This window comes from Stegostoma tigrinum, chromosome 8 (genome assembly GCF_030684315.1).
Source record: "Stegostoma tigrinum isolate sSteTig4 chromosome 8, sSteTig4.hap1, whole genome shotgun sequence".
NCBI classification, from domain to species: Eukaryota; Metazoa; Chordata; class Chondrichthyes; order Orectolobiformes; family Stegostomatidae; genus Stegostoma; species Stegostoma tigrinum.
Window position 1 is genome coordinate 67543282 of NC_081361.1, and position 27793 is coordinate 67571074.

Below are 27793 nucleotides of genomic sequence, written 5' to 3' on the forward strand. Positions count from 1 at the left end.
AGTTTTAAGTCGATCAATGTTGGAGAGATAGGACAAATCGAGTCTTCAGTCTGTGTAGTCGTACCAAGGTGGTCTTTATTCAAGCTTGTACCAATACTGTGTGGAAGAGGCCTTAGAGTCAAGCTGCAAGACACCTTGCCATTTACAACTCAAAACAACATATTTTTGCCTCACAATGGTTACATGCAACATTGTATAAAATAAACTATGTTAATCCTTTACTGCAAAAACAGGATATATTTTCTTGCAAGGTGCTGAGTCCTGTCATTTCAACAGGACTTCCACTTCTGCATATTCTTCACGAGTTATGTGTCCCCACCATCTGCTCATAGTACCCAACCCTTCCCTTATGATTAATGCATGCCTGACTATCTGAAGCCATACAGATGATCTCTGAACCCGAAGTAACTGCAGGCTGTATTGGGTGATGCTAATGATCTGCATTCTAGAGATCATGTGGCATGACCTTCTTGTTCAACAGAAATAACTGCTGCTGCTTCAGTTAATTGCTAATTGTTCCTTTGTATGGATATATCTCAGCAAACTGCTTATTGCTGCCCACACACCATTGAACTCCAATTGCTATTTCTCGGCCCACTCCCCCTCTGGTGTTGAAATTCTCAACAGCAGGGATGCAAGTTTGAGGCTGGAAGGAGGTTCAGTCATCAGAAATGGCAAGTTAAAGAGACAGGTCAGACTAGGACAGAACAGGGAGCAAGGAATGCCTGTTGGGTTAAATTGCACCTATTTCAATGCAAGAGGGCTGACACGTAAGGCTGATTAACTCAGGGCATGAATATGTGTGTGGGGTTAGGATATTACAGCCATTTCAGAAACATGGCTAAGGGAGGGACAGGACTGGCAACTTAATGTGCTAGGGTGCAGGTGCTTTAGGCAGGACAGAAGTAGAGGAAAGAAGGGAGGGGGAATTGCATTTTTGCTTAAGGACAGTGTCACAGCAGCAGTCAGAGATAAAATAACTGAGGGATCATCCAGAGAGCCTTTGTTGGTGGACCTAATAAATAAGAAGGGAATTGTGACATTATTGGGGCTATACTGGAGGCCTCCAAATAGTCAATGGGAATTAGACGAACAAATAAGTAGGGAGACTGGGGAGATTTACAGGAGCAACAGGGTTGTCATAGTGGGGAATTTTGATTTTCCTTACATAGATTGGACTGCCATAGCGTTATGGGCTCAGATGGGGTGGAATTTGTTAAGTGTGTTCAGGAAAGTTTCCTCAAGCAGTATATAGAGGGTCCTACTCAGAAAGGGGAAAAAGTCGAACTACTCTTGGGAAATAGGGCAGGACAAGTAACTTAAGGTGACAGTAAGGGAGCACTTTGGAACCAGTGACCATAGTTCTATTAATTTTAAAATAGTTTTGGAGAGGGACAAAACTGGTCCACAGTTCAAGTCTGAAATTGGGACAAGGCAAATTTTGACGGAATTAGACAGCAGCTTTCAGGGCTTGATTGGAGTGGTTAGTTTGCAGACAAAGGGACCTCCGGCAAGTGGGAGGCCTTTACAAATGTGATAGCTAAAGTATGGCTTAAGAAAAACAATAACATTCAAGTTTCACTTCTGAGCAATCTTTCTTTCACTTAGTCCTAAAATGATTTAGTTCCATATGAATTCCTCATGGGAAGAGGACTGAGAACTCACTCCATACTCTTTCACATATACTCACGCTGCATAAACAAGATTGTGCTTGAAAAATGTGATGGAGAAAGAAGATGAATACTTCTCTAGTCAGATGTGGAACAACAATAGATATCACAAAGCACTGAACCAACCAGACCTCTAAACAGGACAGCCAGTTTGGATTTGAGACCAAACTTGTTAACAAGTGGTGAAACAGACACCACATCCACTGTCCTACCTCACTGAAACTGAAAATGGAATGGTTCATGAGAACAGATGTGCGCTCATTTCGACACACAAGCAGTCTTCTACACAAAGAAGTCATCAACAGTCAAATGTTGCCTTCATCAACATGACCAGACTTCTTTTATTTTAAAAACATACTTTATTCATAAAAAGTCATCTAAAAGTACATACAAAGATTCTAAACCAGTTCTGTCTTTGCAGAGAAAAAAAACAAATAAAAGTGGAATTTTGACATTTATCAGCGCTACCTTACAGTTGTAAACACATTTTCTTTTTGTGCAGGATACTACTTACGTTCATTCTGAGGCAATGAGAGGGTCTGACAACTAATCGGACGACCGTTATACTTCGGCAGGAAGACCTTAAATGGTAATCTTTCCCCAGTGCATCTTGGTGGTATCTGCCCAAAGCTTTAGTGTATCCGTCAGCATGTAGCCCTGGACCTTGAAATGTACCAATCTGCAACACTCAGTCAATGTCAACTCTTGACTCGAGAAGACCAACAAGTTTCAGGCAGACGAAAGAAAGTCAGTGAGTTGATGATCCTCCAGGCGTGGTCAATGTTTCTCTCAGTGTACATCCCCGGGACCAGCCTATAGACCACAGAGTCCGGCATCATGGAGCTGTTCAGGGCAGACCTTGACAAAAACTACTGCATCTTTCTTTGGTAACAAGTTGTACAGCTGGATGAACACAGCAGGACAAGCAGCATCAGAGAAGCAGGAAAGCTGATGTTTCGGGCCAAGACCCTTCTTCAGAAATGGGGGAGGGGAAGAGGGTTTTGAAATAAATAGGGAGGGGGAGGCAGATAGAAGAAGGATAGAGGAGAAGATAGGTGGAGAGGAGACACACAGGTCAAAGAGGTGGGGATGGAGCCAATAAAGGTGAGTGTAGGTGGGGAGGTAGGAAGGAGATAGGTCAGTCCACAGAGGACAGACAGGTCAAGGGGGTGGGATGAGGTTAGTAGGTAGGAGATGGGGGTGGGGCTTGAGGTGGAAGGAAGGACAGGTTAGGGAAGCAGGGACGAGCTGAGCTGGTTTTGGGATGCGATGGGGGGGAGGAGAGATTTTGAAGCTTGTGAAGTCCACATTGATACCATTGGGCTGCAGGGTTCCCAAGCGGAATATGAGGTGCTACCTCCCCACCGACACTTACCTTTACTGGCTCCATCCCCACCTCTTTGACCGGTCTGACTCCTCTCCACCTAACTTCTCCTCTATCCATCTTCTATTCGCCTCTCCATGTCTTCCTATTTGTTTCAGCGCCCCCTTCCCCTCCCCCATTTCTGAAGAAGGGTCTAGGCCTGAAATGTCAGCTTTCCTGCTCCTAAGATGCTGCTTGGCCTGCCGTGTTCATCCAGCTCTACACCTTGTTATCTCTATGTTTACATACATTTGAGAAAAGGCGGCTTGATTGTTAAATTGGAGCCATCTGTCAACTCTCTTCCTGGCCAGCAGAGTCTGACACACCAGACAGAGGACTTGAATCGATCAGATCAACAGGTGAACCTGCCATTAAAGTGGTTGTCCCTGTAAAAAAAAAGAGTTTAAAATCAGAGGCTGTGACAAGATCGATTACAAAAGGTAAAATCAGAAAGTTGGGGAGTTGTAGCATTAGGGCTTAATTCTGATGATAGTATGCTAATGAGACAATGTACATGCTTACAGAAAGTGATGCAACATCACACAATCATGCACTCTTACAGCCTTCTGGTACGGTGAAGCCACAGTGACAAGTTTCTTAAGTACAGTTAATGTTTTCCTTAACCTCAGCAAACTTTGTAATTATTCTTCAGCAGCAGAGCATGGCCAAGAATATGAAAGAATCCACAATTTTCTAACTTAAAAGTGGGAGTGTTACCGAAGCATTGTTCATATCAAACTAACTTGATGTCATTATGCTGTAATTTTCTTGTATTCTCACATGTTTTAAGATGAAAAGATCAAAAGGAATTACAAGCTGTCTAGAAAGAAATGGTGGGAGCTGATCTTAACGTGCGGAAGTTATTTGCTCAGCAGTAGAAATGGCAACATTTCCAAAGCTCAGCTACCGACAAACTGTTTAGCTGATTTAGAAAATACACTGAATTGCTTATCTCCAAGTCTTTGTCAACATTTGTACTGATTATATTAACATTTCAGATAAACTAGATTTTAGTAAGTTTGTTAAGGGTAAAGGTCACCATTCTCACAACTGAACCAATGACAGACACAGATCATTTTTCAGATAGAATATAAAAATGACTGATACGAGAAAAGTAGGAGTCTTTGAATTCTATTGTCACTACAACAGGTAATTGATCTGTAATGGTTTGTCATAAATGTTATAATGTAGCTATAGCATATTAATTCTGAGTAACTAGAAAGAAAGAGTAATCTGAAATTTAAGCAAGGCAGTTAGAAAAAAATATACAAAAATGATTGAAAGTTAGGTGATTTGTAGATGGCGCTTTTATTACACAATTCAGTGGAATTTTTTTGCTCTTGTCCATCTTTACTTTTAGAATTGTGTACTCTGTATTCTCAGTAAAATATTCATAATAATTAAAATGATATTGACATTTAAGTTGAAAACAGAGAGACATGTGAAACTGAGGACAGAAAATTGATAACATTTATTGAAAATAAATTGCAAGAATTTCTAATATTCTGTTCAAGTTGTTTGCCATAATAATCATAGCCTATCAATGCTGCAAATGAAAGTTATAGAAATGCATTAGTTCTGATCTCAGGTACAGTCATAAAATTGCAGTTTATTGCAGTTCTAAAGGAGTTGCTGAATTATCATTAAATGCTCCAGAAAGTGATCCTATTTTTTCTTGAATTGACAGTAACTCAAATTTGTGAAATCTGAGATGTAAATAAAAGTGACTGCAGTTTATGCTTGGTATGGATGTAATTTAAAATTTACAGTCTGATATTCTAAAAATGAGATACTGTGTTTATTAACATGTATAATATATAATTGTTTTCATTCTTGTCCATTAGTTTTTGTATAATTGGAGCTTTAAAAGGAGCTAGGCATTGTTTATAACATCAAATGGTTTTGCTGTATTGTTTGTAGCTTTTTCCAAAGAATAGCAGGATAATGTAATTCAAACACGACAGATTCCTAATTCCTACAGCACTTCTTTTATAAAAGGCGAAAGACCTTTGTCAGACTTGGTTGCTTAATGAAAGTCAGGATATATAGTTCATTTGTATTAGCAAGCTGCCACAAGTGGAGTATTGCAAGATAAACTTCAATTATTTATGATCTATATTAATGGTTTGCATAAACTGACTGTTGTGTAGTCAAATTTATAGATGACACAAAGAGCAAAGAGATATGAATTGATATGTGATATATGACAGCTGGTGTATAATGTGGGAAAAATACAAGCTTGTCCATTTTGACAGAATAGAAAAGTACGATACTTGAGTGCAGAATGATCTGGTGTGGAGAGATTTAGGTGCCCATGTACATAATTCACAAAATGTTAGCAGGCAGATATAGCAAGTAGTTAGGAGGGCAAGCAAAATGTTGGCTTTTATTACAAGGGGGATGTTTTATAAAATTAAGCAAGTCTTACTACAACTATACAGGGCAGTAGTAAGACCTCACCTAGTATATGCAATTTTTCTTCTTGTTACTTGAAAGTATTTCAGAGACAGGTTCACTCGACTGAATCCTGATAAGGTTTGTCTTACAATGAAAGGCTGAGTAGGTTTAGGTCCATGGAGTCATAGAGTTGTACAGCATGGAAACAAACTCTTCAGTCCAACCAGTCCATGCCAACCATTATCCCAAACTCACCTAGTCCCACCTACCTGCCCTTGGCCCATATCCCTTCAAACATTTCTTGTTTGTGTACTTATCTAAATGTCTTTTAAATGTTTAACTATACCTGTATCCACCACTTTCTTTGAAAGTTCATTTCAGACATTAACCACTCTGTGTAAAAAAAAGTTGACTTTTTTAAAATCTTTCTCCTGTCACTTTAAAAATATTCCCCCAGTCTTAACATTCCCCACCCTAGGGAAAAGACCTGCCATTCATAGGCTTCAAAGAATTATATTACTGAATCCTTAAGTCTCTCTGTTCTACAACCCTCTCCGAGGCCCTACTACTAATTGTATAAGTCCTGCCGTGGTTTGTATGACCAAAATGCAGTACCTCACAGTTATCCAAATTAAACTCCATCTGGCAGTCATTGACCCAATTGATTAAGATCTCTTTGTAATCCTAGATGACCTCTTCACTGTCCACTAAACCACCGATTTTGGTGTCAGACACAAACTTACAAACCATTCCTCCTAAATTCTCATCTAAATTATTTATACAAGTGACAAACAAATGTAGAACATTTATTGTAATTTGTAAGAATGAGAGGGATCTTATTGAAACATATAAGATCCAGAAGGAGGTTGACAGAGTGGTGCTGAGACGATGTTTATTCTTGTGGGGGAATCTCAGACTGGGAGCACAATTTAAAAACAATGGCATTTGTACTTAAGATGGAAAATAGAAATTTTCTATGTCAGGGTCAGTTGTATTTAGAATTCTCTTTCACAAAGCAGTGGAGGCTAGGTAATTGACTACATTCAAGGCTGAGTTAGACAAATTTTTGATTGACATGGGAGTCTGGGATCACTGGGGGCAAGCAGGAAATGTAATTAAGGATGCAATCAGGTCAGCCATGGCTTTATCATAATAGCAGAGCACGCTCAGTGAGCTGAATGTGGTGTTCCAATTTCTTCTGGTCTCACGAGTAGGAATTAGAATTTTTGCCTACCTTCTCACTCATAGAAGGATGTGGAAAAAAAGCAAAATGACCAAAAATGGAGAGAAAAAATTCTTTTGCTAGGTAAATTACTTCTGTTATAATTCCCCAAACATGTAATTTAACATCAAAAAGATTTGATGATCTTCTTCCTTATCTTGAAATCCCAACCTTATTAAAATGTATAGAAATAATCCCTGGATAACTGGTATATTTGTTGATTGTAACTTTAGTCGTCCGGGCTCTGTGATCCTCTGTCAGTTATCACATTGTACTTTCTTTGTTTCTGATTTTGTCACACAACCTCAGTCTTTGCATGCTGTGTTTCTGGCTGACATTTTGTTGCAGCTTTGTTCTCGCTTTCTTTTCACAATATCTATCTTCTGCACCCTGTCTATCGCTTTACATTTTTATTCCACTCTAACATTCTGCATGTTGTCTCCAATAATTTGTTTTTCTTCCATTCTGTTGAGCCTTTCTCTTTTTTTCCCTTTTCTGTAATACCTCTCTACATGTTTTTCCTGCTTTCAATGTGTTTGCATTTCTCCCTTAGTTTGCTGTTTGTTTTTCCTTCTGTATGTTGTTTATTTTTACTCTGTATTTGTGGCATATTTGTGGATTTTCCTGTTTCAGTGCATTCAGTACTGAATTTTTCTGAGCATTTCTTTCTGGATTAAAAATGAAAGAAGTGATGACTGTTCTCCAAAAAGCTGACAAATACCTTATATATTTAAATCACCAAGGTGTTAGAATATGTTAGAAACTGACCTCAGACAAGGGATGTGATAAGAACATTTATACATTCAATAAAGTATTTTGCAGTCATAGCAAATGCACAAAATGGGTTAGTTTAATAACCACTATAATCATGTATGTTTGACTATTATTGATTCACTTCTCTAGCTATTACACAATAAATGCATACATTTGTTAAAAGTCTGGATCAAGATGATAGCTTTGACGGGAGGAAGGTCCCATGGAAGCACAGAATAGATCAAGCATCTGAACGTGATTACAAAGAGGTTTTCTATTCATCATCTTGGACCAAAATTGAAAACTTATGTTGGTTAAAAATGTACTGTAGAGATCTCAGGAAACTATGGCTTTTCTGATGAGGGTAACCTCATAATAAAGAAACAAAGGACTCCAGATTTAGTATCCAGCAACCTAAAAAGAATACATTACAATTCCAGAGATAATGGGAACTGCAGATCACAATTCCACATCTGTTTTGCTTTCTTTTGCAGGTTGAAAACAAATGGCCATGCAGATCACATTTCTAACTATTTCTGTTGCAACATTCCTACTGGCAGTTCCTTGCTATGGAGACAGCTGTATATCAGGAATAAATCACAAAGCAGTGCCTGGTCCTGAACCAGGCATGAGGGAGTGCAAACTGTATTCTCAATGTAAGTTAAGGTGACTAATCCAAAGCCAAATCATAGTTTTAACAGTCATGTGATTTTTTTGGGGGGGGAAGAAAAGACAAACATCAAGTTCATTAAAAAGTAAAGAACCAAAGGAGATCAATCAGCCAGTCAATCTGGGACTTTGTTGAATATCTATCCAATTCTCCCATATTGCTCAACAGGATAACGCGTTGGCAATTTAGGATTAAGACAAGAAAGAATTTCTTCACTCAGACGGTTGAGAATCTTTGGAATTCTGTGCCTCGAATGTGCATGGATACTCCATTGATAAGTTCAGTTCACTATAAGTAATAATGCTCTAATCAGAGAAGAACATAGGACGAGGGCAGGAAAATACAGTTGAGGTATAAGTTCAGTTATGATTTTATCAAATGGCAGAGCAGACTTGGTTAGACAGTACTGCCCACCTTTGCGCCATTTCTTATGTGATTCTATCTGTCTATCTGTTAAATCCCATCAGCACATTATTAATCAGTACAACTAAATATAAACAAACTGCATTCCTTCCCTATTTTGGCTTGTGTCTTTGTGTCCTGATCATAAAGATTATAGCACATCCTTCCTTCTACTGAGGTGCCTTTCCTTACATCTCCATAGCTGAAGACAATGATATATGCAGATCACCAGTTTGAGGCATCAAAGTATACTCAATTTCTCTTTATTTTTGCATTCAGAGATGTGCACTCTGCTGGCTGGGCTAACATTTATTGTTTATCCCTAGTTGCCCTTCAGAATGTGATGGTGAGGTAATGTGATGCTTTCTTGGACCATGGCAGTCTATTTATTGTTGGTAGAATGCTAGGGAGGGAGTTCCAGGATTTCGACCTCATGAAGTCAAGTGATCTTTCATTTTGTGTTATTCCTATTTCAAGGAATTAGGCAGATCATGAGTAATATTCACAAATGGAGTTTGTGACCTTCTCAGAAAACATCATTGGTATGCCAATGTATTTGCAAATTTTAGAGGCTCACTGATTTGCATTTCCAAGTTATTTACTTGTTTTCCTCTCAACAGCTTCATGTTGCTTTTCTAACTACACTGAGCAACTAGCTGTGTCCCCGGTCATTAAGGTAGATAATACATACTGGAACAGATGTGGTCAACTGAGTTCAAGGTAAGCCAACAAACATCTCAATAAAAAATATCAGAATTCTTCATTTCTTTTGATTAGGATTTGTTCCTTTTGGATGGAATTAGTCTAAGCTGTGGTCATTGAAGATAGTAGTCAGATTTTATAAAACAGGACTAGCAACCTGAAACTCATGAGTTCATGTCCCAGTACAGCAAATTGTGAAATTGAAAGTTTTAAAAATCTGCTAACTTGCACAGCATGAGCATTTAAAATGCCAGGCAATAGTCGGCTAAGTGCAGGTAAATGGGATTAGTATGGTTTGGTGTTTTTTGGTCAGCACAGACATAGTGGGCTGAAGGTGTTATTTCTATGCTGTACGATTATATGACTCTGAAATAGTCATGAAAGCTGTAAAAATACAATTAGCTCACCAAAGTCATACAGGCATAGGACGTGCCACCACACACTAGTCTGGCCAATGTGTCACTCCTATTCCATCCTAACAACAACAGCTACTTACAGTTACATAGCACCTTTAAGATTACAAAATGCCCATGACACCTCACTAAGGACTGATCACACACAAAAGGAATTCAGAGCTGAGAGGAAAGATCTACAAAGAATGAACAAAACTTGGTAAATGTGTTTTTTTAGTTGAGGTCCTTTAGAGAATCAATCTCAGATGTTTGGGATTTAGATGTGGTGAGCGGAAGGGACAGAGGAATTCACAAAATATCAAAACTGTCAAAAAGGAGAGAGCAACATGGTGTAGGACGGTAGGAGGTTACAACAGAAGAGTATACCCATTAAGAAATTTAAACTCAAGAATGAGAACGTTATCTATGTTGATGGCTTGGGGTCTAGCATTGATAAGGAGAATGGATATCGGTCGTAAGGTTCTCAGCAAGCTTAAGTTTACATAAATTAAAAAAAGGGAAAAATATCCCGGATAACATTGAAATAATTGAGTCTGAAAGTGACAAAGAGATAGATAGATGAAGGCTTCAGCGGCAGATGGACAACAGCAGAGCAGAAGATAGGTGATGTAATCAATGTGCAGTTCTTAGGAAACACCACGTTGGACGAGAAACATTTCTGTCCTCACAGATGCTGACAGACCTACCGAGTTTCTCCATCGTTTCCAGTTTTTATATTATTAATGAAAGTGGAAGTTGGCAATGTTTGTGATAGAAAGTACATGGGCCTCATATTCTGCCTGAGGTGAAAGAACATTGTAAACAATCTGGTTTAGATTGAGGCAATGGCCAGGGATGGATGGAATCATTTGGAGGAGTCTGGCGTTTGCGGTTTTACCTACTGTTTGCAATCTGCTCTGTATTTCTCAGGTTGAGATTGTGGGCCCTTAACGGTTGAACATCAGACCAGCAATAAGAAGCGATTTTTCATTACAGAAGCAATGGAGCAGGGGGTGGTGGTGGCGTGGGGGGGAGGGGGGGGGGTGGAAATTGAATGAGGTGGTAAAGGGATACAACTAGGTTTGAACAACACATTAGGAGTTGATACTTAATGCTCCACAGGTAATAATGGACGAACATTCACTTCCCAGGAATAAACATTTAAAAGCTACTTTGTCATTGTCCTATGTTTTAGCAGAGGATTAACTAAATTAAAATAAAGGTTAATGTTTCAGCTAAAATTCTCACTGAAAATCTCACATGGCTATGTTAATCTCTAGACTACGGTACATGTGTAAATGTCGGGCAAATAGTTACCATATTTTTGTCATACAAGCCATATATTTTTAAAAAGATTAATTCAAGAGCGTAGGCTTCCATTTATTGCTCATCCCTAGTTGCCATTGAGATGGTGGCAATGAACCATAGAACGTTTCTTATTATAATGATACAAATAAGGTTAAATGATTCTATCTGAGAGCAGGTCATCATAGATGTCTATAGTACAGAAGAAAAAGCTCTTAAGCCTATCAAGTCTGGGCCAGTCAAAAACAGCCACCTAATTATTCTATTCCCATTTTTCAGCACTTGGTCTATTTTATTGCACGTAATGGCATCACAAGTGTCATCTCTACTGTAGTAAGATTATGAGAGTAAAAACTCAATAGAACTGCAATAGGTTGCAAAAAATGGTAAAATGATTACTGATTAACTGATTTAATTCATTACTATAGATGTGAGGAGTATATGAAGAAAATAGATTGTTTCTACCATTGTTCACCTCATGCCTTCAACTGGATCAATCCCAATAACTCATATTCAATTGTTGCGGCTCCAATCTGTCTGAGCTTTTGTGATGACTGGTAAGATTTTTTTGTAACATTCCTTTCTCTTGGAACTATTCCAGTTTTATTGTGTTTTATCTTTTAGTTATGTGAAACACTGGTATTCTGTAAGAGTAAAACATTCTTCAGCATTACAAATCCATTACAGTACTGAGAGATGGCGTGTTTTGGATGAGATATTAATTTGAAGCCTAACTTGTTGCTTTGGTGAACGTATTAGAATATGATGTGGAGGTGCCAGTGTTGGACTGGGGTGAACAAGATCAGAAATCTCACAACACTGGTTTATTTGAAAACACAAACTTTCATAGCCTTGGTTCTCCTTCAGGAATTAGTCATACCATTATGAAGTAGAGTAGTGACTCCTCAAAGTGCCTGGCCAAAAACCTATCTTTCGATCAACATCATATAAAAACAGATTTTCTGATCATTATGGACATGCTGTTTGCTGGAATTTTGCTGGATACATGTTGGCTTTTGCATTTCTTATATCTATGAGCACATTGCCTGTACTTCAAAAGTACTTAGTCAGCTGCAAGGTGTTTTGTGACATCTGAGATATTAGAACAAGCTTTCCTTTTTTTCCCAATAACGTATAATGTAAAATACATACCAAAGTAATAAGGCTTGATTGAGGAATTGCTAAAGAGTGCATCTTTTAAATGTTATATTCTTTAGTGAGTTTTGTATCCAAAGTGAAAGACAATTGTTCCGTTTCAAAAGTAATGTCAAAAATTTAAAGTAATCCACTAAATCCAGCCTACACGTTTTATTCAGGTCCCGAAAGAAAAAGGTATGTTTGTGGAGAAAACACATGAGTGGGTGATAAACCTGGTTGGGTGGTAACCCACCAGTGCAACAAAGTTCAGTTTAGCAATGGTCGTGATCATGGAGTGAATATTAATGAACAAACATTTTCCTACAGGTTTGCAGCCTGCATAAATGACCTGACCTGTGCTAGAAACTGGATTTCTGATTGGGAATGGGACGATCATGGAAATCACTGCAGAAACGAATGTATTCCATACCATCAGGTAACAACAAAAGAACCATATTTTAATGGACAATTGGTAGACATAACACACAGATATAAGAATGCAGATAATGTAATGGGCACATTTTGACTTGGTAAATGTACTCTAAGTAATAGTGCTCCCATGATTAGCAGGCAAGTGTCTAATAAATCACGTTGCATTATAAATGATGGAATTTTTCTATCAGTAGGCGTCATTATGTAATTGTCTTGATAATGTGATTAAGCCATTCACATTTTGTGCCAGGTTTATTCAAAAAAGTTGTGAAAATTCCTGAAGGTTAGGGTGAATTGACAGTGAGTGTAGTCAATTTGCAATAATAAATTATATTTTTAAAGCACTTTTAATTTGGAAAAGTATCCCATGACATGTCACACACAATGGCATCAGGGAAAAATGGACTCTGAGTAAACATAGGTAGTATGAGATATCAAAAAAGTTGAGTCACAGAGGCTGGTTTAAGAAAGGATCTTAAAGAAGCAGAAAGTAGTAGGGCTAAGTGTCAAGGGAGGTAATTCCAGAGACTTCGGCAGCTAGTAACATACCACCAGTGGTGGGATGAAGGGAAGTGGTGAAGTCAGAGCAACAGAGAATGCAAGGTAGAGTGCTAGCGTAGATTTCACATGTTCTATCTGGGGAGAGAGATGCCTTCTCCAAATTTAAGCTGAAGGTAGAAACAGAATTTCAAATTTGAAGTATTGCAAGACTGAGAAATGGATTGCCTCAGCAGGACTGATGCACAAATCAAATTTGATGCAAGATATGATAGGGGTAACAGACAAATATCGACTTTACTGTCACTTACATGGCCTATTTTGGTTTCGTCTATAAATCTCTCAATCAAACTTGTCACATTAAAGTCCAGATAATGAATAATAAACGACAATGGACTCAATGCTGAGCCCTGTGGAACACCACAAGGATCAGTTTTTGATTCACAAAAGTAACAAGCAGCCATTACCCTTTTAAAAACTGAAAGAACTGTGAATGTTGTGTATCAGGAATAAAAAAAAAGTTGCTGGAAAAGCTCAGCTGTTCTGGCAGCATCTGTGGAAAAAAAATCAGTTAACATTTCAGATCCGGCAACCCTTTGCTTCCTGTCGGTGAGCCAATTTTGGTCCTACTTGCCACTTTTCCTTTTGCCATAGGCCTTTACTTTATGATTAATCTGGCGTGAGGATCTTATTAAAGTCCTACTAAAATCTATGCAGAAAATACCTACTGTACTAAACTCACCAATCCTCAAAAAGCTAAATTAATTTTCTAATACATGAATTTTCCTTCAGAAAACATCGCTGATTATCCTTGAATAATCCATACCTTTCGAAGTAACTCCTTATCCAGTCTCTCTGAATTGATTCTAATAATTTTCCCATCATTCAAGCCATATTGACCACCTGATAATTATTTGACCTATTCCTTGCACCCTTTTTGAATAGTTGTACAAATTTTGCAGACCTCCAATGATCTGGTACCTTTCTTATACCTACTGAGGATTTGAAAATGATCTTCAGAACATTCATTATTTCCTCCATACTTTTCATGAACAGCCTGGCATGCAAACAGTCTTGCCCTAATAATGTATCCACTTTCAAGAATGTCAGTCTCTTCATTATTTCCCGGGACATGATGCTTATAGTATTTAATATTCCAGCCTTCTGCTCTTTAACCAGAATGTCTGCATCATCCCTTCCGTTTGTGACTTCTTCTACTTGCTGCATCCACATGCAAGTTTCCATTCACATCATTGAAAGGCTTGACGGTTTTCTTTGTTATCCTCCAGATTTTGGTATCCTGATAAACCGTGCTTGAGATTCCTTTGATTTTACTTGCCAATATCTTTCATATCCTCTCTTTGCTTTCCTAATTTCCTTTTTCTACTTCATCTCATACTTTCTATTCTCATCTACCGTTTCTGATTTTTTTTTTGTGACTGTCATATACCGTTCTCTGCATATCTTACCCTGCATGCTTCTGGATAATCAGGGACCGCTAGATTTGGTAGCAGTGGTTACTTTTTTTGGTGGGGCCCAAAGAATCTATTTGCTTTTATTTATTGTTGTCATATGTACCTAAGTACAATGAAAAGTTTTTTTGTTTTGCAAGCAGAACAGGCAGATTGTAGCAAACAAGGATATATATATCATTAGGTATTTAGAGAGAGCAAGACATACACAGTTCACATTAGGTTTGAAGTTAGAGAGGTCCATTCAGCAGTCTAATAACAGCAGGGGAGAAGCTATTCTTGAACCTATTGGTACATGTGTTCAAGCTTCTGTATCTTCTGCCCGACCAAAGAGGTTGGAAGAAGATATTACTGTGGTGGGAGGGTTCTATAATGATGTTGGCAGCCTTTTTGCAGTAACAAGAAGTGTAAGTGAAGTCCATGGAAGGAAGGTTGGCTTCTATGATTGTCTGGGCTGTACACACAACCTTCTGTAGTTTCTTATGATCCTGGTCAGAGCAGTTGCCATACCAGGCCGTTATGCATCCAGATAATATGCTTTCTATGGTGTATCTGTAAAAGTTGGTGAGGTCCTTATGGACATGCTGGACTTCCTCAGCCACCTGAGGAAGAAGTGTTGTTCTGCCTTCTTGACTGTCGCCTCTGTGTGCGCAGTCCAGGATGGACTGTTGGTCATTGTCACTCCTAAGAACTTGATGCTCTTGACCCTCTCCACCTCAGTTCCGTTAATGTAGATAGAATAGTGTTCTCCTCCTTTCTTTCTTAAATCAAGTATCAATTCTTTTGTTTTTCTACATTAAGAGAGATTTTGTTATCATTGCACCATGAAACCAAGCACTCTCCCTCCTTTTTGTACTCTGACTCATCATTGTTTGATATCCAGCCTACAATGGCGGTGTCATCAACGAACTTATAGATGGTATTTGTACGGAATTTGGCTACACAGTCATGGGTGCACAGGGGGTACAATCGGGGGCTGAGTACACATCCTTGCAGGGTGCCAATGTTGAAGATTACCATGAAAGAGATGTTACTGTATATCTTCACTGATTACAGTCTGTGGATCAGGAATCTGAGAATCCATTTGCAGAGGGCAAAGCCATGACCTAGGTCTTAGAGTTTTGAGATCAACCTGGAGGGGATTATAGTGTTGAAGGCAGAGCTGCAGTCGATGAGTAGTAGGCCTAAAGTAAGGGTGCTTGTCATCCATATATTGCAGGAGTGAGTGCAGAGCTAAGGAAATGGTGTCCCTGGTAACCTATTTCACCGATAGACAAATTGCAGGGGATTGAGGCAGGCTGGGAGGCTAGAGTTGATGTGGACCATGACTAACTTTTTCAAGCAGTTCACGATTATGGAGCTCAGAGCCACTGGGCAGTGGTTGTTGAGGCACGTTGCATGTGTTTCAGTTGGTACCAGGATGATGGCATTCTTTTTGAAGCAGGTGGGAACTTCAGATTGTAGCAACAAGAGGTTGAAGATGTCAGTGAATACTTTAGCCAGCTGGTCCACACAGGATCTGACTGCATGGCTGAGGACTCCATTTGGGCCAGTTGCTTTCCTCGGGTTCATTCTCAAGAAGCCAATCTAACGTCTGTAGCGGTGACAGAAGAAACAGGTGCATTTGGAGCTGTTGGGGTAGGTGACACTACGCCACTGGCATTCTGCTCAAACCAAACATAGAAAGCATTCAGCGCAGCAGAGAGGGATATACTTTTGTATGTTATTTTGTTTTGCTTCATTTTCTATCCCATTATGTTGTGTTGGCCTTGCCATGGATGGCAGGTGTCTGTATGGTGAGTCTGGGCCTCTAACTTGGTCCAGTACTGCCTCTTGACATCTCTAATGGCTTTGCAGAGGTTATATCTGGATTTCCTGGATAAGCCGGGATCGTCCGACTTGAATGTCATATTCCTGATCTTCAGCAGGCAGAGGATTTCCTGGTTCATCCAAGGTTTCCTGCACACAGATTGTCTTCTTTGGCATGCGGTCCTTTATGCACTAGATAATGAAGTCCATGACAGTGGTGGCATTCTTGTCTAGATTGTCCATTGACTCCTTGATAATGGTTCAGTCCAGTGATTCCAAGCAGTAAAAGCTCTTCTGCTGCCTCAGACCAGCAGTGTATTACTTTCTGTGAATGGTTCTCTCGTTTCAACTTCTGCTTGTAAACTGGGAGGAGGAAGACAGCATTGTGATCTGATTTTTCAAAGTGCAGATGGGGTTGGTGGTAGGTTTTTTGGTGGTTGGATAGCAATGGTCAAGGATGTTCAGTCCTCTGGTATGGCAGCAGACATGTTGATGGTATTTTGGTAGCACCCTCTTGAGGTTGGCCTAATTGAAATTGCTAGCCTTGATGATAGGACCTTGGGAAATATCATCTCCAGAGCATTTGTAGCAGTGTAAATTTCATCCAGAGCATTCTTCACTCATGCCTATCGTGATATGTAGACTGCTGTCAAGATGGTGGAGGTGAACTCACATGGCAGGTAATAGGGACAGTATTTTACTGTGAGACATTCTACGTCCAAGAGCAGTCGTGCGCCAGGGTTGCTGTGTTTGAACACTGAGAGGTGTTGATTTGGAGGCAGATTCCATTGCCCGTTGCCTTACCCAAGGAAGCCATGCAGTCCGTGCAATGTATGGAGAACTCCTCAGCTTGCAAGGCACAGTCAGGTTTAGTAAGTGTGCCTCCAGTTCAGAACTTTTACCGCTGTTCTATTTTTGTCCTTTTCCATAATAATTCTAAATCTAGCAGTGCCATGGTCACTGTGTGCAAAGCGGTCACCCACTGCTACATCCACTTGCTTGACTGCATTTCCTAAAATTAAATTTATAATTGCACCTCTTCTCAAAATTACACATTTATTTCCTATGGCTAAAAACTGTTTATCTTAAAATCTCGAGAAGAATTGCCCTCTATCTGTTTCAAACTGTTTATACGCCAGTTGGTATCAAGATAATTGACGTCCACAATTGTTATTGGCCTGTCATTTTTATACCCAGACGTGTGCCTATGTTTGTTCTCCTTTCTCCACACCCATCCCACCCTCACCAGCAAAACATATGCCCCCACTCTTTGGGAATCTAGACTGTATTCCTGGGAGTGATTGCCTCTCTTTGTCATTTCTAAGCTCGACCCAGATTGCCTCATTTGATGATTAATTTTGGATATTATCCTACCACCCATTTGTAATTAACTCTCTAACTAATAATGCTACACCCCCACCTTTTAGCTTCCCTTCAAAACTTCCCATATCAGTGAAAAAGGTAAAATTGAAGCATTCACAATAATTTTAAGCCAGAAGTAACAAGTGGATGATTCACCTCAGCTTTCTCCAGAGGACTCAAATATTACAGCAGTCTGTCTACAGTCAACTTGATTCTCTTCACATGAAATGGCTGGGGGACCGCAACTCTGCAGAGGCCATGTGCCCTGACTACATTCTGGCAATAGGCTGAAGACTTGAGCACACAACTTGCCATGCCCAGTCAAGCTGTTCCTGTACATCTACAACACTGGCATTTAGCTAACAATGTGTAAAATTTCCCAGGTATGACCTGTTCACCAAAAATCAGAACAAATCCAACCCAGCCAATTACTGTCCCATCAGTCTCTCAATCATCAGTAAAATGATGGAAGGTGTCATCAACAGTGCTATCAAGCAGCATCTACTCAGTGTCGCCCAGTCTGGGTTGTGCCAGGGTCACTCAGCTCCTGACTTCATTACAGCCTTGGTTCAAACATGGACAAAAGAGCTGAATTCCAGAGATGAGGTGGGAGTGACAACTCTTGACACTGAGGCCATATTGGACTGAGTGTGGCATCAAGGAGCCCTAGCAAAATTGGAGTTAATGGATATCAGGGGGAGAAAGGTTGGAGTCATACCTGGTTGTCTTGGAAGATAGTTATGGTTGTTAGAGGTCAGTCACCTCTGCCCTAAGACATGTCTGCTGGTGTTCCTCAAGGTAGTGTTCTAGACTCTGCATCTTCATGAATGCCATTCCTTCAATCATAAAGGTAAAAGTGGGAATGTTCAGCACCAATTCATAACTCCTCAGATATTGAAGCAGTCAGTGTCCAAATGCAGCAAGATGTGGACAATATACAGGCTTGGGCTGAAAAGTAACATTTATGAGGCACAATGACCATCCTCAAAAGACTGCACTTTGACTTCAAAGGTATTATCTTCACTCAATCCCTCATTCTCAACATCTTGGGGATTACCATTGGCCACAAACTGGCCGTGTGGCAAAAATATAGCGACTATAATAGAAAGCCAGAAGTTAGGAATACTATAGTGCGTTGCTCACCTCTTGATTCCCAAAGTTTATCCATCATCTACAAAACACAAGTTAGGAATGTGATTGAATCTTCCCTACTTGCCTGGAACAACATTCAAGAATCTTAATACAATCCAGGATAAAGCAGCCAGCTTGATTGGCACCATATCCACAAACATTCAGACAGCCTGGATGTCATCCTTGTGTCTTAAAATAAGTAGGCAGTAAAATAGTTGAGGCATTGGTTTTAATTTTCCAAATCTCATTAGATTTAGGGAAGGTTCCTTAAGTTTGAAAAATAGTTAAAATAAGATTAAAGTTGACTCCTGTAATCAAAAAGGGAGGAAAGGCATAAAACCTGTACCTACAGGCTAGTTAGCTTAACTTTGTCATTGAGAAAATGTTACAGGCTGTTATTAAAGATATTAGAACAGGGCAGATAGATAAGTTTAAGGTAATCAGGCAGAGCCCATATTGTTCTGTTAAAGAGAAATCATGTTTAACTGATTTATTGGAGTTCTCTAAAGAAGGAACTTGTGTTGCAGATGAAATGGAACCAGTAGACATATTATACTTAGATTTTCTGGATGCATTTGAAAATGTGCCACAACTAACTTTATTGCAGAAAACAGAAGCTCATGGTTTAGGGGGTAACATATTGGCATAGACAGAAGATTGATTTGCTAACAGGAAGCAAAGAGTAGGACGAAATGGATCGGTTTCAGACTGGCGGGATTTCATGAGTGGTGCGACACATGGGTCAGTGCTGGGGCTTCAACTCTTAACAATTTATATAAATAATTTGGATTAATGGAATTGTAGGTATGGTAGCTCAACTTGCTGATGGCATAAAGATGGGTAGGAAAGTGAAGAGGACATAAGGAACAGACATAAGGACATAGGTGGGCAAATGGAATACAATGTGGAGGTGTGTGAAATTGTCTCCATTTTGGCAGAAGGAATATAAAAGAAATATATAATCTAAATGGCGAGAGGTTGTAAAGCTCTGACATGCAGAGAGATCCAGATGTCCTTGTGCATAAATCACAGAGGTTAGTACACAGTTACAGCAGGTTAGAGAATGTTGTGATTTATTGTGAGGGGAATTGACTGCAAATGTGGTGAGGTTATGTTTCATCTATACAGGGCACTGGGGAGCCTACAGTCCGTGACTCAATTCTTGACAAATCTCCATCCTGCCCAAAAACCACATCCAAGGCTGTTATGCTGCCATTTTTGCACCTTTTAAAGTTTCCATTATAACAATGCTATGTTCCCATGTATCTGTGTCCTCAGCTCAATAGTTTTATTTGATATCCTCATTCCATTTACTGGCAATTTCCTGTGTTGTATACTTTTTAACCATTGCTTCTCCAGTCTTTTAGAATCGGTCACTAATTTTCAATAAGCTTTTTCCTGCTCCGATTTTGTCCAATTTGTACGTGTCCTCTGTTTCCCACTCCGCTGACAATCTATAACAGCACTAGCAAATCTCCCTGGAAAGACATTTGTCCTGATCCTCTTCAGGTGTAGAATGGCTGGCTTACACAGGTCCCACCTTTCCCAAAACTAGTCCCAGTACTTCAGGAATCTGATGCCCTCTCTCCTTCACCACATTTCCAGCCACACATTCAATCGCTCAGTTCTCCTATTTCTCTCATCGAATGGCATACATGAACTTGCTAAAGGACTATCTCCACATATATTTAAACATGAGCACTGTGCTCTTCCTTCTTCTTGAGGTATTTGTCTGACGGCAGATCATTGCTATGTTTTGGTGAATAATCACCAAACTACCATGACATTTTTTCTAAATAAAAGAACTGCAGATGTTGTAAATCAGGAACAAAAACAAACTTGCTGGAAAATCAGCAGGTCTGGCAGCATGTGTGGAGGAGAAAACAGAGTTAATGTTTCAGGTCCAGTCACCCTACCTCAGAACATTTTTTTGACATTTTGACATTTTTTCCTATGGGCATGGCATAGAGACAGGTTCTGAAATTGCCTTAGCTGGAATGGGGATTGATCTCTGTGTTGGCATTAATCTTATTCGCATGCTAGCTGTCTAGCCAACTGAAATAACCCCATATTCTTCAGAAAATGGCAAAAACACAAAGGTATAGCTACATGTTAGATAGATGGAAATAACTATACATTTTCTGTTTTTCCAAGCACTTGACAAGATTTGGGTAGAAATAATACATTTAATTGCAGTCTTTAATTACTGCTGAGCAGTCTTTTCTAATACAACAATATATTTTGCTCTGCAGGTGCAGAAGTGATCACCATAGAAATGAGCATGTGTCTGCCAGAGCTATTTCGCATTATTCAGTACGATTCATTTTCTTAGAATTCTGTATATTCCCTGTCGTACAAAGTAGACGTCTAACAAATGAGAATTACAGATGATTGATACATGTTCAAAATATCCGGTCTTGGACATCGCTTGGGTCAGATGGTTTCAGAATACGTAAAAGCCAGATAAGACTGGGCTCTTTACGAGGATTTATCTTTCACACTGTAACAAAGACATGCCTCAGCTTGATGTTCTTGCAAAGCACTTTTTTAAAAACTACCATCAGGTGTCAGAGCTTACACAAGGAGTATATTAGTTGCTGCAGCTGGGGTTCAATATTCTGAACTGAATCTATATGTCTCCACATAACTCTGTGACTGGCGATACACATGCCTTTTAAACGGCTCTGAGGCAAAGTCTCATCTAGAATCTGCTGATACAGCAGTTGCCTCCAGCTGCATGCTACAAATTATCCCCCATTACTCACAAAAAAGTATTTCCATTTAAGTAATCAGGAATGTGCAAAATACAGCAGATGCTGGAAATCTGAATTAATATAAAAATGCGGAAAGACTCAATAGCTCTGGCAATATCTGCAGAGAGAAACAGAACATTTTGTCATGAAATTTTAACAATATAAATACTGCTTGACCTGCTGAAGTTTTCCACTATGTTTCATTTTATGTCAACAGTTTCATGATTTTGTTTTTGTTTCTTGGTCAGAAGATGTGAAATCACTTCCTGAAACATTATTTTTATTACAGCAAAGGTACACATTCAAAGGCTATAAACAAGGGATCCTGCAGTTGCACCAATAACATATTATTTTTACAGCATGGAAGGGGGCTGTTTAACCCATTGTGTCTGCATGATTCATCAAAACATCCATCTATTCTGATCCCACTTTCCAGCATTTGGACTGTAGCCTTGTATGTTACAGCATTTCAACCGTTCATCCAAATAGTTGTTAAATGTCTTCAGAGTTCCTTATGCTACCACACGTTAAGCAGAGTTCCAGTTACCCAAAACCCTCTGGGTGAAAAATCTTTTCCTTGCATCACCCCTAAACTTCCTGCTTACTACCTGTACAACCCTTGAGAGTTACTTTATGCTGCATGTGAACACAGCTTAAAAGAACAAGTTACAAGAATTGCAAACGTGTACTAAAGGCAGACAAGCCAACGTGTGGAATCTCATAATTAGCCATTTATTTAGAGACACTAATCAGCATCTCTACTGTCTCACCTCTTGTCCTATAGCCATAATGGTGGAGACATGCATTCATTTAATTTTAAAGGTGGATAACATCTATTGCATTCATTATCTTGGAGAGTGAAGTAGTTCATTTTCGTAGGAAGAATACGGAGAGGCAATAAATAAAGTGCATAATTCAAAATGTGGTGCGGGAGGAGCAGGCAGACATGGAGGTGTATTTGCATTATTGAAAATGACGGATGAGAAAACAGTGAATAAAGCAAACAGCATTATGGGGAATAGAGTACAAAAGTAACGAATTTGTGGTAAATTCGTATAAAACACCATATCCGACCACCATTTGTTAGTGGTGTACAAAATCATGTGGGATCTGGACAGATTAAATCAGACAACATCATGCGGGGTCTGGACAGAGTAGATGAGATAAAACTGTTCCTTTTGGTGGAAGTATTATGGTCAAGAAGAGATTATTATTGTGGTTGGCAAAAGAACCAATGGCAACACAAGGAAAAGCTTTTTCATGCAGAGGGTTTTGAAAGGTTTTCTGACAAGGAAGAACATACTGGGCTATGGGGAGAAGCCAGAAAAATGACAAAAGGTGTATTCTCCTCAAGAGAGGCAGCATAGACATGGCGGGCACGGTGGCCTCCTGTGCTGAAACCATTCAGTGATAATCACATGGACACAGCCAGGAACTGGAGTTTAACATGGATGACATTAGTTTTAGCAGCTGGGAATATTACAAAAATGTGGCAATCCACAAAAATATCAAATATCATTATTTTCTCATCAATTTTCTGAGGGAAAAATAAATTAAATAAAATTTCATTTTGATTGTTAGTCTTTCCAGTGACTTCCTTTCAGTGAAATAAAGCAGTTTACTGCTCAACATCTGCCCTTGCCTCATTCAATGTTTCTCTGTGTACCTGAAAGTCTGAGTCATTCATCTCATTGCTCTTTGGGAATTTTCATACAAAATCACAATTGTTTGTCTATACTGAACATTATAATTGTATTTCAAAGTAGCTCCTCGTCTACATAGTGTTTTAGAACATTTCGGAGATATAATAAGGCATTACAAAAAGTAGCTGTTTATTTGTTTTTTTTAGTTTTTGAGAACAAATTAAATATTAATTGCATTCGGCTTTATCGTGTGGTTCCTTGAGCCTTAGCTTACAAAGTGTCAGATCTGATGATCACTGATATTTTATATTGACTTCCAAAGTACATTTGGAACTGCTTGCAACTGTGCCTTCTCTGCAGTCTAATCACATTGAACGAGAGATAGGTTTCACAACATTACAGAGGCTGGGACCTTTGCTCCATTACTATATTTTCCTTGTTCTTATGTTAATAGAGAGCAGCACACAGCAGTTGAAAGTTTCAAGAAAATCAGGGAGAGAATGGCAGTTTCCAAATATCAAGAAGTTAAATTTGAATGGGGCACCTAGGATCATGGCAAACCCTTATCCTGAACTTCTAAAGTTTCAATTCCAGCCTGTGCTGTAAAAAGTTAAAATATTTCTCACCAATAGCAATCAATATTCCATTATTGTACATAAATGAGTGTAACTTATTTTCAAGAAAACTTCTCTTTTAAATCACTCATTAGCAGATTGGAAATTTGACCCTGTTTTTGGTCCAAATACTTCATCACTAAGGACTATTTTTGAGGAATATGATAACCATCTATTTGTGAACAATTTTTTTTGTGCAGATGTACAAGGATGGAAAGGACCTCTGTAGTAATATGTGGGGTATGACATTCAATGTGATTACATGCCCATGTCACTGTCTGATGATGGATGATGATGACAATAATATGATCCAACATCTGATCCACAATAGAGGAACAGTAGCTCCAGCTGAAAGCCATACAGAACTTCAGCAAGCACCTTTCTGTCAGCGGAGGCACAAAAATATGAATGACAGGAAGAATAAGAAAAAAGAAATAAAGGGGACAAAATAATGTAAGTACTTGAGTTTATAGAAGTTTAGTTGAAATCCATAACTTATTAAACTATTTATATTTTCTGTTTTAAATATGGTGGCTTTGACTATTTGAATCAGATGGATCAAATTAGTGTTAAGCATGAGTTGTGATGTATCCCAATTATGTAAATTTTGCCACTGAGGAATTTATCTCCTCAGCTTACTCTAACTTACATTGTTGTGGGGTTTTCTTACCATTTTTATTCCTAACGTGTTTCTCAGGAACAGACCAGATGAATGGCACAATTCCTGTATCCCCATTCGTAAGTTATTTTCATCCCTCTTGCTCGATCTTTTTGTGTGATCTTTCTGAAAGCTTATTCCTAGACTTGATATTAAAATGCTTATTTTTGACAGCTTATCAACAATACACTCTATTTTTCCAAAGCCTTCTAATGATATTCATGGAAAGAGCAATATTTGTTGTGTAAACAAAGAAAAAGGACAATGTAAAAAATCACACAAAACCAGGTTATAGTCAAAGGACAAGAAAAATTACAGCACAGCAATTACCATCACACGTGGGAAACACCAACGACCCAATACATGGCAGATACTCACGTGACTCGGCCAGAGTTGTCTTATCTCATACGCTGCAGGCAAGGATACCCCAGGGCAGGGTATATTGACGAAACCAGGCATATGCTATGACACCGGATAAATGGGCACCATGCAACAATGACCAAACAGGGGTGTTCCGTCCCAGTGTGGGAGCACTTTGGCAGTCAAGGACATTTGGCCTTGGATCTTTGGGGTAAACATCTTCCAAGGCAGACTTCAGGATACATAACAACACAGAGTCGCTGAGCAAAGACTGACAGCCAAGTTTCATGCCCATGAGGATGGCCTCAACCATGATCTTGGTTTCATGTCGCCCTACAGGTGACCCCACCACACTCTCACACTCACACACAGAAATCTATGGGGTGAATTTGCATTTGCAGCTTTGTATTTCATAGAATCCTACAGTGTGGAAACAGGCCCTTCGACCCAACAAGTCCACAGTGATCCTCAGAGCATCTCACCCAGACCCATCCCCCTATAACCCTTCTAATCTACACCTTCCTGAACACTTGGGCAATTTAGCATAGCCAATCCACCTAGCTTGCACATCTTTGGACTGTGCACTTTGGAAACCAGTGCACCCAGAGGAAACCCACGCTAACATGAGGACAATGTGCAAACGCCACAAAGACAGTTGCCCGAGGGTGGAATCAAACCCGGTTCTTGGTGCTGTGACGCAGCAGTGCTAACCACTGACATCATATTTTGTTCAAAAAGCACACAATTTATAAACAAAGCCAGTCAGTGGAGCATTTTATGAATTCCTGCTTTGGAAATAAACCCTGTCTGACTACAGGGTAAAACACAGACAGATTCTAAACAAGGCCTCACATCTAAAATGCCTCTTGTGTGCAATATTAAAACCTTTAGCTATCTCGGGGCAGTGACGTGAAAGAAGTTCTGGGATTTTAATCACTCAAAGCCTGAATCTCCTTTCTAACTGATTAAAGATTTTACAGGAAGCCGTCAGCCAGCCATTTTAAATTCATTCAATACATTTGCATTGTTGTATGATCATCTGATTTCTTACTCGTATGTTCTGTGTCTTGATACCTCATCTTTCACTACACCTGAGGAAGGAGCAATGCTTCGAAAGCTAGTGTTTTCAAACTAACCTGCTGGACTATAACCTGGTGTTGTGTGATTTTTGACCGTGCCCAACTCAGTCCTATACCAGCACCTCCACATTACAGAAAAAGGAGATAACCTATTTAGTGCCTAAGAGAACAATTTGACATTTTAGGTTGATTTATGCTAAAATGGAAAGGCTAATTCTGATTATCCTGAAAAGTTTGAAGCCTGGAAGTGTACAAATGAGCTTCCATCTGAATTATCATTTATGTAACTACCAGCTGCTCAGGTTCTTCACACTGAATAGAAAAATAATCATTGGAAGCATTCAATTCTATTAAGTCACTAAGGTTTTGTAGCTATATTTTAGTTTTCAAAATAAATTATGTAATAAAATCAATCAATCAATCAAGCCATCTTAACTGAGCAGGGAAGATAGCCACGATGAAAATTGGTTCTCTGACAGGATTTATCGAGGACTATCATTGTTCACTAACTGAGTGATGTGAGCAGAAGAGTGAAATAGTTCAAGTGGAAACTGCAGATGCTGGAGAATCCGAGATAACAAAGTGTAGAGGTGGATGAACACATCAGGCCACGCAACATCTCAGGAGCACAAAAGCTTGCTGCTTGGTCTGCCAAGTTACTACCTTAACTAGATTTATAATTCTCAGATCAAATCACATTATCTGAATACTTTTGTTTAATTTTGTCTGTTAAATTACTTTCTTTCCCATATACTTTATTTTGTTCAGAATTGTGCTACTTATATCTTCTTTTCACTTATAGCACAGTAAAGAGCTGATGCCACTGCTGCTGATCAGGGATTTACTTGAAGAAAAAGGATTAATGTTTTGAACAGCCAAATGGACAATAAATTTGTCAAATAAAGATAACAATAAACATTTTTGAAAAATCACTCCCATCATCTTTTGGATGTTTGAATTTTCATTTTCAGTGCGGGTTTGAGACATTGCAACTGTTCTATTTCCAAATACCTAAATTCCATAATGAGCCGGGAAATTTTATCTCGCCATTGTCTTGGGAGAAAGTGTCTTGGTACACCTGATTTTCATTCCAGGAAGGCATGTGCATAATGGCGTCTGAGGTATTCAGAGGGACTGCTAAGAGACTTTTCAACCACCCACCTCAGTTATCTTTGGAGTTTGTCCCTGTTGTCTCCTTAAATTTTATGTCTTTTATCCTTTAGCCCTCATACCCCATGCCACATGCCAAGTCATGTCAACCTATACATACTCAACACCATCTTCAGCCCTTCAAATCTGCATGCCAACTGACTTCATATCCAAGTTAAAACTGAAATAGATCACATTAAATTTAACATAAAATAATTCATATCTACTGAGCTTGATTCATAATTGTTCTGATAAATAAAATAACACTGTTGACATTTCCAAAAGGTCTATCATTATGTTATTATTAATACTTGGCTGCCTACCACATCCTGTAATTATCTCAGCGGTGTATCCTAAGTTCACAACTTGATTGACAGTCAGATTGTTCGTTGACATTTCAAAGAAATTGCTAAAGAATTAGCTGTCTTGGACACACTGTAATGAAGCAAGCCTGCTTGTTTTTATAGGAAAATAAGTACTTGAGGGGAAAACATTTTAAATTTTTTTATGAATGGAAATTTTCTTTAACTGTAGATAGTAAAGGCTGTGGTAAATAGAGACCTATATATAATTTCAACAAGGCTCTTGGTGTCTATCCTTGGCTATTATGAGGTGTGTTGGTTAAATATGAAATGATTCTTTAACATCAATATTTCAGTGTATCGGGGAAAGTATCAACTTGTTCCCCACCTATACTCCACCTATCTTCTCCTCTATCCATCTTCAGTCCGCCTCCCCCTCTCTCCCTGTTTATTTCAGAATCCTCTCCCCATCCCCCTTTTCAGATGAAGGGTCTAGGCCTGAAATGTCAGCTTTGTGC

The 27793-nt window shown here is 39.0% G+C and overlaps 2 protein-coding genes across 6 annotated transcripts in view; one reads left to right on the forward strand and one right to left on the reverse strand.

Annotated features, from left to right (window-relative positions):
* mast2 (microtubule associated serine/threonine kinase 2) overlaps positions 1 to 2631 on the reverse strand; it is a 464628-nt gene extending 461997 nt beyond the window's left edge. For 2 of the 3 annotated variants that reach the window (XM_059647961.1, XM_059647949.1), the window contains exon 1: positions 2185 to 2631. The gene's annotated coding sequence lies outside the window, so the exon portion shown is untranslated. The remainder of the gene's footprint in view (positions 1 to 2184) is intronic. The other variant, XM_059647956.1, reaches the window with a different exon arrangement.
* LOC125456676 (riboflavin-binding protein) lies at positions 2238 to 26756 on the forward strand. Of its 3 annotated transcripts, none has more exons than XM_048540034.1 (8): positions 2238 to 2259; positions 7900 to 8061; positions 9098 to 9197; positions 11305 to 11433; positions 12341 to 12449; positions 23928 to 24180; positions 24425 to 24465; positions 26627 to 26756. In XM_048540034.1, exons 2-6 carry the CDS (start codon positions 7911 to 7913, stop codon positions 24177 to 24179), a joined length of 741 nt encoding a protein of 246 aa, XP_048395991.1. In that variant the 5' UTR covers positions 2238 to 2259; positions 7900 to 7910; the 3' UTR covers position 24180; positions 24425 to 24465; positions 26627 to 26756. The 3 variants fall into 3 exon arrangements, with proteins under 3 accessions (XP_048395991.1, XP_059503945.1, XP_048395990.1); XM_048540033.1 differs by lacking the exon at positions 2238 to 2259 and adding an exon at positions 4103 to 4182; XM_059647962.1 differs by lacking the exon at positions 24425 to 24465.
* Positions 26757 to 27793: the final 1037 nt, after the last annotated feature.

Coding starts and splice junctions, on each gene's coding strand:
- LOC125456676 (XM_048540034.1), top strand. CDS start 7,911: ATGGCCATGCAGATCACATTTCTAACTATTTCTGTTGCAACATTCCTA. Junction 8,062..9,097: donor GTGCAAACTGTATTCTCAAT/GTAAGTTAAGGT, acceptor TCCTCTCAACAG/CTTCATGTTGCTTTTCTAAC. Junction 11,434..12,340: donor CTGAGCTTTTGTGATGACTG/GTAAGATTTTTT, acceptor ATTTTCCTACAG/GTTTGCAGCCTGCATAAATG.